The sequence below is a fragment of the Bombus terrestris genome, chromosome 1 (assembly GCF_910591885.1).
Source record: "Bombus terrestris chromosome 1, iyBomTerr1.2, whole genome shotgun sequence".
In the NCBI taxonomy this organism is placed as follows: domain Eukaryota; kingdom Metazoa; phylum Arthropoda; class Insecta; order Hymenoptera; family Apidae; genus Bombus; species Bombus terrestris.
This window is the reverse complement of record NC_063269.1, coordinates 986,104-1,003,234: the sequence shown is the minus strand read 5'-3', so window position 1 is coordinate 1,003,234 and position 17,131 is coordinate 986,104. Positions and strand designations below refer to the sequence as shown.

General features: G+C 50.2%; 1 protein-coding gene across 1 annotated transcript in view; it reads right to left on the bottom strand.

The window, feature by feature from the left end:
- LOC100647800 (lateral signaling target protein 2 homolog) overlaps positions 1 to 16,555 on the bottom strand; it is a 47,446-nt gene extending 30,891 nt beyond the window's left edge. Inside the window, exon 1 of the mRNA XM_003392854.4 lies at positions 10,024 to 16,555. Coding sequence (XP_003392902.2) covers positions 10,024 to 11,155 — 1,132 coding nt within the window. The 5' untranslated portion in view covers positions 11,156 to 16,555. The remainder of the gene's footprint in view (positions 1 to 10,023) is intronic.
- Positions 16,556 to 17,131: the final 576 nt, after the last annotated feature.

Genomic DNA, 17,131 nt, shown 5'->3' with positions numbered 1-17,131 from the left:
CGGAGGAACGCAACGAGATTACGCGGCCCCCTTCTCTCACCCCTCACCACTCTTCCCCCCCCCCCCCCCGTTTCCCTAATGAAATTGCTCAAACATAACGCACCGGTGAATCACGTTCCTCCGGAATTTGAAGGAGATTCGGCTTTCGCTCGGTAGCAGTCCCCCGGCGATGGTAGATTCCAACAAATTTTCTCGAAAATGTGTTGGTCGACGATCCACCGTAGCGTTAAATAACGTCGAGCCACGAGGAGTCCAAGATATGACAGAAATATGTAATTGAATCGTAATTTATTGCTTTCGAAAGGAAACAGAAATACGAAAGATCGTACGCGTCGTACGTATTTCAGAAGCAGACAACGTAAGCAGTCGACGGAAGAATGTCGCGTAATTGTACGTTTCTCGGTGGAGACATCGCAGGATGTTGAAAGTTCGTGCTCCCGTCCAAGGATCGAAACGTTTCAAACGAAATTTAAAGAGTGCTCGATACAAGAGGGTAAGGAAATTCTTTTAATTTTCAACGAGGGACACACCGAGTTTCCGTACGTGCGGGGGCTTCACCCTTTCCCTCGGGCTAAAATGATATCATTAACATCGCTTTACGTCCAATTTGACCGGCCGTGACGTTTTATTACAACTTCGTACCCGGTCATTTGGCTAGCACGACAGTTACCCTGTAATACGAAGTTGCACGAACCGCGACAGCGTCATAATTTCCAGCTGAGCCGATCGCAGCCTTCTTGCGTGCATTAATAGGTCGCACTCGCTGCTGCGTATACTCTGCTTGCCTCGATTAGAGCGGACAGCACCCGCCGACTGTGTATGTATACACGAAATGAATCGAAACCGCCGTTATTTCTCAGCTACCGTGCCATCTGTCCGCGGCAATTGCGCCTGGTGCCACGATTTTACTTGCTTATTGCCGCCCCAAGATTTCCGCACCATGTGTTTCTTTATCCCTTTTTACGGAGCTCCGCCAAAGAAAAATATATACCGAGCCAAGATGCAGAAAAAGGCGAAGCAAAGGAGTACCCTCCACGCTGTTGACTCGCCTATCCTCCAATTCTTCCATTCTTCTTCTACCATGTTTCTCGAAACAAGTACCCACTTATTTCGCAGTCTCGTTCAAGCAATCTTACGAAAGTATACGAACGAGAATCGTTTCGCGATCGTCCTTTCGATACGACGACGAACGTATCTGGGTCAACGAAGATTTTTCCTCTCTAAAATGTTTCTCGACTTACGTAACTCGATGGCAGGCCACGACGTAAAAGAAAAACGCGAGATACTGTGCAACAGGACTCCCGTTTTCGGTTAGAGGCTGTAAGAATCAGCGTGTCAGAGCGTATGAGAAGAGTCGGGTGTCTTCGAAAAGACAGCACACACTTGTTCGAAAACCGAATGGTCACTTAACGCAGCGGGGGTGCCTGCTTGTCGAGTAAAAAGTTCTGCCGGCATCCGGAGTCTCTCTCTTTCCTTCTCGCCCAAGAGGGGGTGGGGCGGGCGGCTGGTGTTTTGTTTGTTCGGCAAACTGTCACAACAACTCGAAACGAACGACCCACCCTCCTTTTTATCTTCCCTCCGTCTCCTTTTTCTTTTTACCTCTCCCCGGTCCTCTTTCCTTCTTATTTAACCTCGAGGATCCGGAAACTCGAGTGGCTCTTTAACGTGACTAATACGCGTGTCTCCTTGGTCGCTTGGAAAAGAAAACGCACGACGATCCTCGGTTCGAGGACCGATCGTACGGTCCTCCACGACTCGACCGCGTTTCGACTAGCTAAACGAAGCGAAAAGAACGAGACCCGTGGCTGTAGCTTTGACAAGCAACGTTGCATAAGAATCGCATCGATATCGTCCAACCATCCTTCCTTGGACTATCCGCAAATTTCTATTCGTCTACGATCAATCGTATAATTTTACTTTGACAGTTTCCCAAATTTGCCGATATTCCCTTCCTATCGCCGTGAACGATAGATTTAGAGAATAGATAGAAAAACTTGGTAGAAATTTACCCTGTATAAGGGGTAACCTGTGTCGTCAAATGTTCGTACGGTTCGAACGGCCAGAAAAGCTTCGACAATTTTGCGTAGTGGCTTTCTTCGCCGCGAAGTAACGGCACCAAAGATCACGCCTTCGTAAGAAGCGTACATTAGATAGCTCCAACCGCGATCCATAAAAATGCGTCGACATCTCTGTACTTAGTCGAAGCCGGGTAAACAAGACTGCGCAAGACTGTGCAAGGGCTCACACAAGCGCGCGGCACTATTCTTTCAACCCTTTCCTCCTTTTCATCTCCGCTGGATCCAGAAACTCGAGTATCCCTTTAACTAAGAGGTACTTGTACCGATTGGGAAAATAAAACCACGACGTATTCGCCGTGATCGAGTCTCCGCGAGTCGCATGGCGTTAACCCGTCGAATCCGAGGAATCGCGCGAGCGTTATCGGTGAAATAGCTCTAACGGGACCAAGGATAAATAGGCTCGATTACGCGTAGGTGCCATGTTTAATTATAGAATCGTCCACGCCGCGTAAATATTTTCATCGCTTCGTCCGGCTGTATGTTAATCGCGAGACGCGGTCAGCCCCGTTATTATGACTGATAATTTCAGCCGCGACTATGTTACGCGGCGAGAGCGACGTCGGTGCTTCGCTTAATTACCAGCATGATCGTTTGTCGTTGCAACGAGCGGCTACGCGGACGCGTGCCAATCAGAACGCGCGGATGGTAAACAGACGCGCTGGAAAAAGGGGAGCTAGACTAATTGACGTGTAATTGATAACCGAAAGACCGCTTGGTTAACCATCCATCGACTCTACAACGAAGATCGTACAATCGCGAAATTAACAGACAAAGCGTACGGTGTACGGAGTACGTAACGAACTACTAACTAATTAACTTCTTTCAACTACAGAATCGCATTTAATATCGGATCGTTGTACGGCAGGAGTAGACGCGATACAGACAATTTTTCACCTCTTGTAAGCATGTTTCTACCATAATATGTAATATATACAGCTGTTACTTTGCGTATTACACGATTCTCGTGACTCTATTACGAATCGGTATTGCTATCGTACACCATAAAATTTGTTTACTATTACCAATTATCCTTCTCAAGCTCCGAGTCTTGCATATCCTACTGCTTCGTGGCTAATTTCGCCACAATCGGCGCTACTGCTATCAACGCTACCGGGAAAACGATTAACAAAATACTAGACCGATCGTTCACCGCAAACTAGAGCAACACGAGCGCGTTTTCATCGAGAGAGTTCGGAACTGCTTCCTCGTTCGAGGTTCCCGACAAACCTGTTATACACTACTCCGATCGTTACCCGACAACGTGGTATCTTTTGTTCGCGCTGTTCGATGCGCTGTTCGATGCGCTGTTCGATGCGCTGTCCGATACGCAGCTCGCAGGTTAGAAGCCCGTCGTAGTCGTTACGCTCGATTGTCCCGCGAACTGGGTTCGGCAGCAAAAAACGAGAAAATCCCAGCCAGCGCGAGATGCGACCTGTTTACGATGCACGGCGGTGCGGTCGATTTTGCGGGCTGTCGCGCGTAGAAATCGTTAGATCGTTCGAGTCAAGCAGACGGGGTAAAAAGCCGCCTCGAGTGTTATATGCGTGTTCCGCGAACGAGGGAACGCTTCCAACGTTCGACGGACGACGCGCGCGCGAGAAAACGAAAAAATCCACTCCGGGCGGGCGGTAATTTGAGGTAAACACGAAAACGCGAAACGATCGCGCGAGCCGAAGCAGGTAACCGATAAAAACACGCAAACCGGACCGGGGATCGTTGCACACCGGACGGACAGATACAATTTGCCGATCGATTCCTCGTTTGTGCGTTAAACCAGCCGAATCGGCGTCGGTCTAACGCCGCTTATTAAACGAAAGCGAACGCCTGCTTCCATTCCCAGCGACGCCTACTTTTTATCCAGGAAAACTAATCCACTCTTACGCAGTTTCCCCCTTCTTCTCTGCTTTCTTTCTCTTTCTTTCTTTTTTTTTATATTATTTTATCGCAAATAATATATATTTTCTTTATAGCGAGAAAATACACGTAAAAGGATACTTGAGAGGTGGCAGGTAATAAGCAGCACGCAGCGACAGAATGTAAATGGTACGACGTTCTGTTGTTATCTTCTACGGACGACTGAGAGGCAATTTTTTCGATATCGCAATTTTGTATCGTTGAAGCAATTACTTCAAGAAAAACTTTACATCTTTTTTTTTTTTTTGACACCGCTGTTACGAAGAAAATAGAATTTAGTGAAGCAAAAAATTAGAGACAAGAAGAGGTCCATAATATTGTGCCGTCGAATATGAATGTTGTTTTGGGTTACAAGGTTTAGGAACAAAAGAGCTATAAGTAGATTTCTATTGCTGTTTCTTGTAGCCTACAGCTAGAGCTAGAGCACCAAGGTTAACCTTTTTGGTAATGTCCTTTGCTATAAATGTACGAACCTGCTCCCTTATCGTATTCCATCGTATCGTAACACCGAGAGAGTGAGGATCCGGATCATCGTTACACCACACCTATACTTGTTTCAATATATTTTTCTATTGGAAATTCATCCGCTCGTTCATCTATCAGTCAACCTCAACATGTATAATTTGTAATAAAATGGATCGATCCGAAAGAAACGCTTGTCGACACGTAATGAGGCGTACCGGGGTATACTTTGTACCCGGAGATACGATCGGAAGAAGTCTGCCCCAGCTTCCGGAATCAGCCTGTACGGTAGCGTTGTCGATAATTGACCCGTAGTTTCGACGATGCAGCTGCAACGATCTACTTGGCCCGTACAGTGGCCGATGAGAACGTAAGGTCGCTCTTACCCAACTCTTTCTCCAACCGAGGACCACTTCATATTCCGGAAAGCAAATTTTATCAAAGTCGCGTAAACGGTTCGGCCGATCGCTGATAAGACGAGGTACATGGAGTGGGCTATACGAACGAAAGCCAGGGTTTCGAGCGGGCAGACAGAGTGGCCCAAGCATGACGAGGGCATATATCGTCGAGAATCTAACGACTGGGTACCGTCGTAAATCGATACCTGCCTCGATTCCCGTACAGGGCAGCGTCCAAGCTTACCGCGCGGGACGGACGAAGAACAACAAACAGCCAGAGAGAAAGGAAGGACTCGTCTGGATCGAGGGAAAACGAAGGGGACGAAGAGAGAAGAGAAGAGAGAGAGAGAGAGAGAGAGAGAGAGAGAGAGGCGAGATAAGAACGCCGCGTAAGTATAGAGAGCATAATAATCAGAAGTAAATTGCGGATACGTGAGGCTACCGTGTTGTAGGGGCCTCGGGCCTCGCTGACCGCGTCTCTCTGTTCCTTCGGTTCTTCTCTTATTTCGTCGATGTGTTCGATCCCATACACGCGCCAATGGCTCACCCATACGCCTCTACGAAAATACGTTCGAACGTACGTACGTATAAATTTCTATGGATATCGAGAAATGCGTTGGTACGCGTGGAACGTAGCAAGACGCGGCAGATACGTACGATCGGGAATACCTAACCCGGCGGTAATCTAATTTGAATCCCTGAAGCTCAGACTTCGCCAGTAATGGAACACGTATCGAATAATATTACGAGCGATTCGATTCGATATCATTTGTAATTCTGGTCCCGAGACCGCAAGCGGGCTTCTCTCCGTGAAGGCAACCTCGACCGGCCTGTCTGACTGCCGCGCTCGCTGGCTCCGATCGGCTCTCGTGTGAACAACGCGTTTTATGCGTATTCCGGGTGGTACGGGGTAAAGAAGGGGACGAATCGCGTCGTGTTCACCCGCAAAAACCTTCCACGGACGATCTCGCGCCGCCGATCAAACCCCCAGCAGACTCGCCACCAGCCTATGGGATAATGGAGATGATCGAATTCCATCGGGAGCCCGGTACGGCACGTGAGAAATCGACAAGACGCGGTACGTACGGTTGTAGTTTCGTGAAATCGGGGATACGTGCAACGTTAAATTCGTCGATATTTTGGAAAATACGTGTATGTAGGCGCGCGTATTAAACACGATCTCTCTACGGTATCAATAAGTTGCTTTTTCTTTTAAACAACACGAATAAAATAATTTGTCGAGGAAGATGACCGAGTTTGATTAATTCCGGCTAGTTTTCAATACGCGTGCGGCCAATCACGGAACCTCGTAATGGCCCCTGTAGCTGTTGCCTCTTTGCCTAATGTTAGCCCTTTTAAAGAACGTATCATAAATTGCGTAAAGCGAAGGCGCACCGGCTTTTATACCACGTTGCCCGAGGCGAACCGTTCCCCTTCTACTTTGCCGCCTTTCTCTCCTCCAGCGCGATCCCAAGACGCCCTTGCGCGCCGTTAAAAAGTGGCATTTCGGACGAAATATAAAATTGATAAAACCCACACCATACTCCCGGGGGCGTAAATCTGCGATTCCCAACGAATCTTCGTTAAACAGCGATATTCCTTCGTTATCGAACTATCGTTGGATTGCGAGATTTCTGGATAAATTAACCTTCTCACGAGAATCAATCATAGCCGATGCATATTTCTCACGCGGTGTCAGTATCCTCTTACGTGCCGATACCGCCGACACTAGCGATCAAAGCGCGGTATTTCAGACGCGATTCGACTCTGGAGTAAATCCTTTCTCTTCTTCTCCAACATCAACTCGTGACTGTGAGATATTATAAAAATTCGAATACAAAAGTCCCAAGATTCGGACAACTTGCGTTCCTTTCAAATTGCCGCTATTTTTTCGTCGCTATCCATACGGGCCGCGAAACGCATCGACTCGATCGCGGTGCTATCGTATACGACGTAAAAGACGCGACGACGACGTCTCTTTGTTGAAATGTTTCGCATATTGGCCGCCGCCGCGACCACCGCCGCCGCCGCCGTCGGAAGTACCGGCTCGCGTTTTCTGTATCACGCTATATGCAAATGAGACATATGCTCTCGCCGCGCCACATAATAAATTACTCGTGTAGAGATCGCCGGTGTATAGGTGGGCCTAAAATTACGTACTGGTCCTGCCAGGGACACACACGGATGGACGAGGCCAGACCCCGACCGAAACGTGTAACGAGCTATGGTGTCCGTGTGCGCGCGACCATCCACGTCTGGTCGTCTTACGGCTTATGGGATAATACGTGCCTCTTACGCGCCCCTCGAACGTAATGCCAAACTGTCCTTTCGTCAGGGAACGGGCTCTCCCTTTTATTTCTTCTTCTCTTCCTCTTCCCTTTTAAACCCGACTATATCGGGCGGCGTTCGTCGTGAAATTTTTTCTTCCTACGCCACCGGTACTACCGCCACCGTACGCACGGGGTAATTGGTCGAGAAGAACGGAAGTGCGGCATGAAAATGATGAACGACGTCTTGATGCCCGAACAATCCGGCTGTCTAAGGACGCGGCATCGTTTCCTTGTCATTAACGCGCCACCAACGTGTCAAGGAATATTGAAATCTCCAAGGATATCGACCGTCTGCTTCTTCCTACCGCTCTCGTTTATCGCCATACTCGTTTATCGCGTTACGCGCGTTTCTCGTATTCTTACGAAAGTGCAGGAAAACGAACAACTGAATCGACGTCTCGCGACCTACGAATTTCGTTGTAAGGTCGTCGCGTTTTCTTTCGTTAACGTTGTGCGCAGCGTCTTGACCGACAAAGGCAAGATATACGCAGGCTGCGTTTCAAGGATACGAAACAATGCAACATTTGGCGGCCACGGATCTGAGAGAATCGGTTCTCTCTTATGGCAGCTGCGATAAGAGTTTCCGAAGAAGCGCTTGGAAATCCGCTTTAGGCCACCCCCGAAGAGCAAGCTGCTTGTTTACGTGGCCTGTCTTTCGAGAAAAAAAAGATCGTTTCCTTTTCTCGTGCAAACACGGCGGCGACGCGTAGCATAAGCCAACGGCATTGTAAAACAATTTGCCGAGGCTATGGCAAACAATGAACGATCACGAGGATGGTCGTTCGAAGGAACTTGGAGAGGTTTCAAGGTCCATAGAAAGCGTGGTTTCCGTCCGTAATTTTTCGTTTCATAAAACCCTTAATTTTACGATGATTATTGCGAGTTTCTCTGGCCGTTTCGGCCATTTTAATCCCGCCAACGATGCCAAGTTCGATCTGCGAGGCACCATAGGTCTCGGTCTGGGTTACGGAAAACTGGGTTTTACGATCTGCCGTCTCCGAAACGAGACGCGACGCGCTAGGAAAAGGGCACGTGTTTGCGCATTTACGCTTCCACGTCGGCTGGTTTTTGTTGCTGCAGGTAATTGGATTACAGAAAGATTACAGACGGCCGCCGCACGGCCTCTCTGTTTGCGTTGTCGATTTCCAAGGATATCATCGGCAAATCCAATTTTTTTTAAGAGTTAGTCTGTAGACCGAAAATTTTCTTTCGGAGCAGGACTCTCGTGTTTATTGCAGCTTCGATGAATTACTATTCCATTAGGACCTCGAGTGCCTCGATCGGACGTTCCGACGATCGAACGAGGGTACAACTTTTACTTAGCCCATCGTTTTTCGTCGATACTCGCGCCCCCTCTAAACCTACGCCGACAAAGGGGATCCAAAACAAACTCATTCATGGGGAAATCGTTCCAACTCGCAAGACAAACGTGTACAATTCCAGGTTTAGCCGCGTCTATTCGAGGTTAACGATCCAAGATGACTCATGGATCGATCCGTTTCCCTTTAGCGAGATACGGAATACGCAACGTCCGATATCATCGATGGCGCACGATGCGTACCATCATCCAGCCTGTCCCTCGTGTACTATCAATCGTGGCCGTCAACTGGTCGTCTCCAAGATTAATACTTCCGCGTCTCCGGGAATCGACGCGCGAAACAGGCCCAACACCAACCATATCGACTACCGTTTCGTTTCGAGTACGAGCCAGCGCGTAAAATCCAAGCTACGGTGAAAAATGTCATCGTCGTTCAATTACGGCGCATCTTGCAACAGACGGTAAGAGCAGCTACTAATATTAGTAGCGTTCGCAGAAGCCTGCTTCTGGAAAGTAGCACTTGGTATGTGCTCGACGACGCTCGTGTGCGCGCTTTTCCCTCGTCTCTAAATACCGTAACAGCCTATCCAACGAAGCGGCGCCTCCACCGGCTTCATCTAAACTACTTACATACTCGTTCTAATCGTTCGATATTCGCTCGCTCGCGAAACAAACAAATCTCGTCTATCTATTATCTAACACTCACTCCGTATCGGCCATCTTTCGACGAGCGGATATATTTCGTTGTTCCAACGACGACAATACGAAGGATTTATATTGCACGCGCATTGTCACAGACGACGGCTGACGAACAGAGATCGAGTATTCGCGTCGTACGACGATCAACCGTGTTCCAGTGGTTCCGGGATGAACGCATTGTGCCGGAACGCATAAAGGGAAAATCGTTCGAGACGACCATGGGTGATTAATATTTTTGATAATAGCGGATGTTTGCGGATGAGAAGAGGGTAAGAGAGCGAATTCGTGGGTTACAAGCCGAAGAGGATTCGATTGGTCGCGTCGTAGGAAACAATAATAATAGCAAAGTATCGCCGGTGGTACCGGCGAAAGAAACGAAAGAAGCGAACGTACGGCGGTTATCGAGGTTCGTCGAGAACATCCATCAAAATTAAGGTCTGTATTCATCGATGATGCCACGATGGGAACACAAAAGCGGGCTTCCACCATTAATAAAGAAACCGTCCATTCGATTCTATTAAGAGTCGTTGGCTCGACGCGGAATTTGCATGTGCGAATGAATCGTGCCAGGCATTGTTTCATAGGTTACACCGGGATATCGTGACGATACGTATACCGCGACTGAAATACGACACACGTAATCAGTTGCTCCATCATGCTTCCGTAATAATTCCTATTTTCGCCGCGTGCACGATACGCGTTCAACGATTCTCTTTCCGAATAAATTCCGTCAAGTGGTGATACAGATAGATAACCGGTGTGCTCGTCAGCGACGACAGCTTACGCAACGCGTGAAAATCGAAGCCTGTTACGAAAATTCTCACCTTGACTATGCTCGCCGGCGTCGAACGTTTTGCTGGTCATTTGGAACAACGCGTCCAGAGGACTTCCCTGTCCCGTTGTCCTTTTCCCGTGATGCCCGCTCTGAGAGCCGTGCTGCTGAGACGTTTTCCTCTTGAACTGTTGCTGCTGTTGTTGCTGCTGTAACACCGGATGATGCAGTCCAGGATGCATACCGTGGTGCAAACTATGGTGATGATGATGACCCAGTGGATCGGGACTTCCGGAATCGGAGACGGAGCTCCTTCCGGACGAGGACGAGCTGCTAAGAGGTGGTTCGCTGATGGAGCCCGACATAGACGCCAGGGACATACCCATCAAGGAAAGATCCCTCGGCGTCGTGGAATGGTTGTGATGATGATGCAGATGGTGCTGATGATGAGGCTGCTGTTGCTGCTGCTGCTGCTGCTGTTGCTGGAGATGATGGCGATGGTGGTGGTGGTGGTTGAGATTCGACTCGACCGTGTCCCACGGACGTACGATTTTCGCCTTTGGCCGATGCGATAAAATGTCCAGAATGCTGAAAGATTTTACTCCTCGTTCGTTCGTGTCTCGATCCCTGTCGTCTTCCTCGTCCGAGTGCTGCATCTGCACCATCTTTAGCCGTTTCAAGGGTTTGAAGTAATCGTCCGCAGCACCGGCCGCCGAGGCACCGTTACTGCTAGTCCTGCTATTCGCTTCCTCGTCGTCCTCGTCGTCCTCTTCCTCGTCTCTCAACGTAGTCACCGAGTCGCCGCCACTGCTCTCGTGGGTGCGCAGGCCTCTTCCGTTTGACATTCTGTAATCGCCACTGCGAGAATAACTGTCCTCGTCGTCGATCACGGAATCTCTCGGGTAACTTCTTCGCGGGCTCAGTCTCTCCGCGTACTCCTCCCTCGATTGGGACAACCTCTCGTCCTCGTCCGCGCTGGGAGCGACGACGACCAGAGGCAAGGGACTCGGGCAACCCACCGAGATCTCGTCCTCGTCGTCCTGAACGTCGCCTCGGCCGGGAGAAGCTCGGCAGGGTGTCCGTCGGTGAGCCGGCGATCCTAAGCAGCCCGGCGTCGTGGCGCTGGAAGACACCGTCGTCGACGGCGACATCGTATACGATTCTGTCATTTCCGTGGTGCACATCCCTGACGGACGATCGTCGGTTCCCTGTGACGCGCGGCCGATTCTCCGGAACGACGTAAGGAGCCGACGAGACGAACGATCGCAGGATCGATTCAATCGACGGTCAACGGTTCACACGCTACACCCATACGCGAAACGAAAACATTCGCGAGTTTCTCAAAATCCATCGACACTGAAATTTCGTCGAGCACTTGGCCGCATTTTCGCGCTAGATTCTCCGACCAAGTCGTCGAGAGTCTCGTTCAGACCGGCTGCTGGTCCTCTCCGAACCAACGAGTCATCGTGTGCTTTTCGTACGAGGCAACGCGTCCGCCGCTCCACTTTCCGACGCAATTTCTGCTTTCAACGATGCACCGTCATTGTAATTCCCGCTGATCCGTCCTCAGTCATCGTTTCAACGGTCCCTCTTACATCACGGTAACCTCCTACGACTCCCACCGTACCGTCCGTCGTTGCGTACCTGTCATCCTTGGATCCTCGTCGAAACGATCTTCCTTTCCAATCGATTTTCGCACGATTACCAGAACACGAACGAGAAAACGGAGCGATCCAATGATACGTACGAGGGTTCGTTCGATCCCGAGGCACTCAGACACCACCGTCTTCGCGATCGAGCATCGTGTCTTTCGATCGTCTTGTTCGGTCCACGGCTCACACTTTGCTGTCGTTCGCTGCAAAACGAGTCCGCTCCAAAACTTAGTCCACTCCGAAACGAGTCCGCTCCGAAACAAACGCGGAGCGTTGCCTGACGCTATAGAAACGGAATTTCACACGCGCGTAACGCTGTCGGACGTCTCGGTGGCGACACTATCACGGCCTCGTAGCACACAACGATCCGAGTAGTCCGGTGATCCAGTGGTCGTTAGACGCGAACATATCGAACGTCGGTTCCGTAGACGCGGACGAAACGTCAATACGTGGATGGTAAACGAGCTACGGGATTTCGTGGCTCGCTATCAGGCCAGGCCAAGCCAGTGACTCGAAATGGTACGGGGACGGGTATCTCGGGCCGGTTTTTCTGCAGGGGCAGGCACTTGGCTCTCGACCGCCTCGAACACGACCGGAGGAGGGAGCACGATCGTTCGAATCCCCTACTACGTCTGGTCGGTTCGTGCACCACCTCTGCCGATGGGACGTTCCTAGTCGGTCTTGCATGGGCGGCCTCAGGGTTAGTCCTGCCTATCCAAACCCCCGGTCAGGCCTAACCGTATCCCCTTAGACACGGCAAAATGACGCTGCCTCGATGGAATTTTTACGAGACGTACTTAACGTCCTGTGGCGCTGCTCCACCAGCCTTAACGTACCCCGGCCCTTTCGTCCTTCCTTCCTTCTTTCTTTCTCTTACTCTTTCGCCACTTCGTCCCTCCCTCGGCTCGTCCTCCTTCCTCTGCCACACGCGGTACGTAACGCTCTTTCTCTCTTTCCGGCTCTCTACTATCTTCTCTCTCCTTTCTCCTCTTTGTCTCTTTCTTCCTTCGTCCAAGTTGACTGCGAACGTGGGATTGACCCTCCACGACGAAAAGCTCGCCTAACGAGGCCCACCGTGATTTCATCCCACCCGGACTGCCGATATCCAAGTTCCGCTCGGCCGCCACTCGCGGACCACCGCTTACCAAATAGCGCGATTTCCAAACTCGCGTTCGTCCACGTTCTCTCGCTGGTCATCGTCTTCCATTCTCTCTTCTTTTCTTCCCTTTTTCCCCTCTTTCCTTCCTTTATACGTCGCATCGTCCGTGTATGGTCCGATTCTTATCCGAGTTTCTCCGTTGTTGCTTCGTTCATCGACGCGTGAACGGACACTGTTGCCACGACGCGAAACGTCCTTTATTACCACATACATATCGCTTTATCGCTATTACTCCAACTTTGGTACAAAGTGCTTGTCACAGTCGATCACGGTAATGGCAGAGCAATCCCGTTCCATTTGATCCATCGATAACAAAATCTACGTACACGCGCGTACATTTTCTCTGGTAAGAAAACAGAAGCAAGAAATCGGGATCGTCGAGGAAGAAATTCGTTTCTACGAAGGCCGACCTTGACGAACCTCGATACGATCGCAGCTCGTATTTACTTCTTTTACGGATGTTTGTTCCTCCGTGGCGTTGTCTATCCAAATCGAGGTTTCAGCCATTGATGATGATCGGTCGGGACAAGCGGAAGTCACCCGCGGAGCACGATGGCGAACATGTTTCCGGAATCGTTGGGAACGATCGTCGTGTAGGGTCGGTCGAAACAGGCAGGGGCGGGGAGGGAGGGAGGAGAGGAATGGAAGGAATCGTCGACCGAATAACGTCGTTTCGAGCCGCGCTCGTCCGGAACGAGTCTAGAAAGGTATCTCGCGACTATTACATACAGACTATTATCCGCGATCGGTGCTGAGAATCGATTCACTCGCCATGTAATTGTAGCAATCTGGTCGACAACTAGCAGCCGACACGACACGAAAATATCCATCGAGCCTCTTGCCAGAGAAGATCGAATTTTACCCCCTTGACCGCTTCACAGTTCGCTAGAGAGGACCCGTGTATTTTTCGTCTCTCTCCTCCTCTCTCTCTGCCTCCCTTTCTCTTTTCGTCTCTATCTTAGGAACAGTTGCGTGACGTTGGAGTTTCACAGAAAACGCCTCGGTCTTTGTAAATTAATTTCCATTCGGATGGACGAGCTTTTGAAACGCAATTCGAGCGCAAAATTTGGTTAGATCAACGCGTTTTAAAAGTCATTTTCGGAGATTGTTCGCATACCTTGACCGCGAATATCGTATACGAACTGCTACTACTACTCATACGTCGCAGAAGCTCGCGAATCGTCTGCAAACGTTCCGCAAATCTTGCTCCATACGCGAACAATGTCCGCAAGCTTCTACCGCTTTACGGTTCACGCGTCTCGTCGTTCTCAAAGATAAAGTAACTCACAACCCAACGAAATCGACCCGTTTTTTCGTTGCGTAGCTTCTCAAACCGTGATATAAGCCTTAAGTTTACGTAATTCCCCTAACAAAATACAAATCGATACTACGGTCTTTCCTGTGGACTTACGTAAGAGATATACTCGTTGTTTCGAGCGTAGCGGACGAGTGGAAATCGCGACAACGATCAAAGATCACGCGCAACTGGGAATCGTGAGCGTCTTAGGGGGCTACGATTTGGCAAAGACCAAGGCGGGAAGAGATAGCGCGGTGCAGTTGGAGCAGCAGAGGTATACCGAACCAGAGCAACGGTCCATCCGGTCCTTTTTCTTCTCGTCTCTCTGGCCTTCCCGTCGGCTTTTCTATCCCGATACAAAGAGGCGCGAGCGAGCCTAATTATTATGATAGCTCGCCACTGGATTCTGTCGGTCCCTTTGATCTACCGCCGTTTAGCATGATCCCCCGATATTTAGGTAGGGCCCATTGTGTCCTGTCGGTGGAAGGGGATACCTCGTGCAGCGAATCGTTATGGTGGGGTTGGTCAGAGGACCACGAACTTGGAACGATCCTCTCTCTCTCTCTCTCTCTCTCTCTCTGGGACTCTCTGGGACGCGATAAACTATTCATCAATGAGCGGCTTTTTTCACAGAAATTTACACTTTCGTCCAACTTGCTTCCCTCCTTCGATCGTAGACCACACGCGTGCGCCGCCAAGAACCTCGTAAATTCAAAGACGAATCGATTCTCCGATATTTCTTCGGTGATTACCTTATCGATCCTCGAGTGTACGTAGGTATTTAGCTTGTCGCCAGACTGAATGAAAAATTTACTTGCGCGATACCTGTGTGAATAATTCGATGAAGAAATAAAGAGACAACGATCCAGCCGGATAATTTGCAGCGTGTGACGGAAGGACTCGCGAGGAAACCTCTTGGTTCGATGCAGCTTCGACGAGCGCTTAATGAAAGGTTATTTATGCGCTAACGGATAATGTTATTTATCCGGCGACCAGCAATCACGTCGGATACGCGTAGTCTATCCACGTCGAATTCGTTGGTCGAATAAATAAGCAGCCACGAGTAGACCTTTCGCAACGTCCTCGAGTGTTTCGCGGTTCTAGCAGAACCGGTGCATAACTCTGACTTTTCTGACATTTATGGGAATGTTAGCCGGTCGATACGGACGTTACCGAGATTCCGAACGAGTTCGAGTGTTGAATGTCACTCAGCTATCCGTACGTCGCGCTCTGTACCAACGATTAAAGCGACAAATCTTTCTTCTCGTTCCGAAGGTACGCAGATGTTCCAAAAACATTTTTTCCTATGGAAGAATCGAAATCCGTGTCTGATTAACACGCCTCTTGCGACTTAATAAGTCGTTAAGCACGCGAAACGAGGCGGGTTCGCAACTACCGATAAAATTACCATTACTACCAGCAGAGAAATCCAGTAGATGGTTCGTAGCGCACGCACACCGGCTTCCCGAGGCAAGGAAAAAATGACTTTACATCGGGTCTACGTTTAACGAAATACCGCACACCGTGCTGCCACTCGTACGAGTAAAGCGACGTGACGAGCACTAATAACTATCCAGTACGCCGTCATTCTTATCGAGTCGTTCCATCAAAACCGAGGTTCTCTCTTTCAGCTGATATAATGGACACCTATACTTAACGGTAATTGCCGCGTGCATCTCGTCGTAATAACGAACCGGTGAACAACTCGCGCGGCCCACGGCGGAGGAACGCTTGTTTGCTTGGCCTTCCCTCGAGGCCTTGCCTCCGCTTCAAATCAAACAGAATTTAAAAGAACCTTTCGTCGTACGCTTCATCCTCCGTCATCCGTATAAGCGTAAAGTCCCTTTCGTTCCACCGGCGAAATCCACCGTCTTCTTAAGCGAATGAAATTTCAAAGCGCCGTGTCTCTTTCCAGGCAATCTGCCGCGAACCAGCTTTTCCGTAAATTACACTTTCCACGATCAAATTTGCCGAGTAAGCGCAAATATTCGCGTCGTATCGTCTTTGTCCGTCTATCGTTCGGCGAACGATACTGCCCGGATAGACGATTGGTCGATTCTCTCTGGCTTGTAGGTAATGGTATAACCGCTGCACAAACGCGTCTCGTAGCAGGGCAAACGAATCGCACAAAGGGCTCCACCCGTGAATAACATTAGTCTAAACATGGTTCGGTGTTTGGACGGCGAGGCTTGGTCTTAATCAAAGGCATCGAACAGCGCGGCGTGACGACGCCCGCTAATAACGTGTATACGACGTCTTCGCCGCGCTATCGACCTGTTCCATCACGTTCTGTGTCCTCTCCGCGTTAGACGCGATACGTGTACTTAGCCATAATTGACGAGAGCCGGGGACGAGTCACGCGAACCCGCTCTCCGACAGCAGTTTAACGTGGCTTTGGCGCATGTGCGTTCTCCTCTCGTTGCACCACTCGCTTGTTCCCTCCGGACCGCTGCCACCGCCGCTGCCGTGTCATCCTCACCGTCGTCGTCGTTCACGTCGTCGTCCACGTCGTGGTCGTCGTCGTCGCCGTCGTCCACGTCGTGGTCGTCGTCGTCGCCGTCGTTGTCGTCGTGGTCGTCGTCATCGTCGTCGTCGTTGTCGTTGTCGTTGTCGTCGTCGTCGTCGTTGTCGTTGTCGTTGTCGTCGTCGTCGTCGTCGCAAGGGGTAGGGAGCCTATCTATTTTCCCCTTCTACGCGCCTCCGGCATGTACTCACCAGCATCGGGAACATGCCGTTGAATTAACCCCACTCGCGTCCATCGTACAGCCCTCAACACGCCCTCGTACGTTTCGTTGTCTCTCTCCCGTTCAAGGTTATCCTGCCTGTTCCTGGTACCACCACCCTTCTGCGCTCGTTCAGCTCCGTGCCGCTTCCGTTCCAGTCCACGCCTCTGCCCCGTTCTGATTGGCGAACGAGTTTCGACGCGCCGCGACGCTGATCCCCGGGACCGATTTATATCTCGCGGCTGTTCGTCGCCGCCACCACTGCCACCATCACCACCCCTCTTCGTCGCGAAATTTTTATGTCCAACGGGGGTTGCGCCAACGCTTCG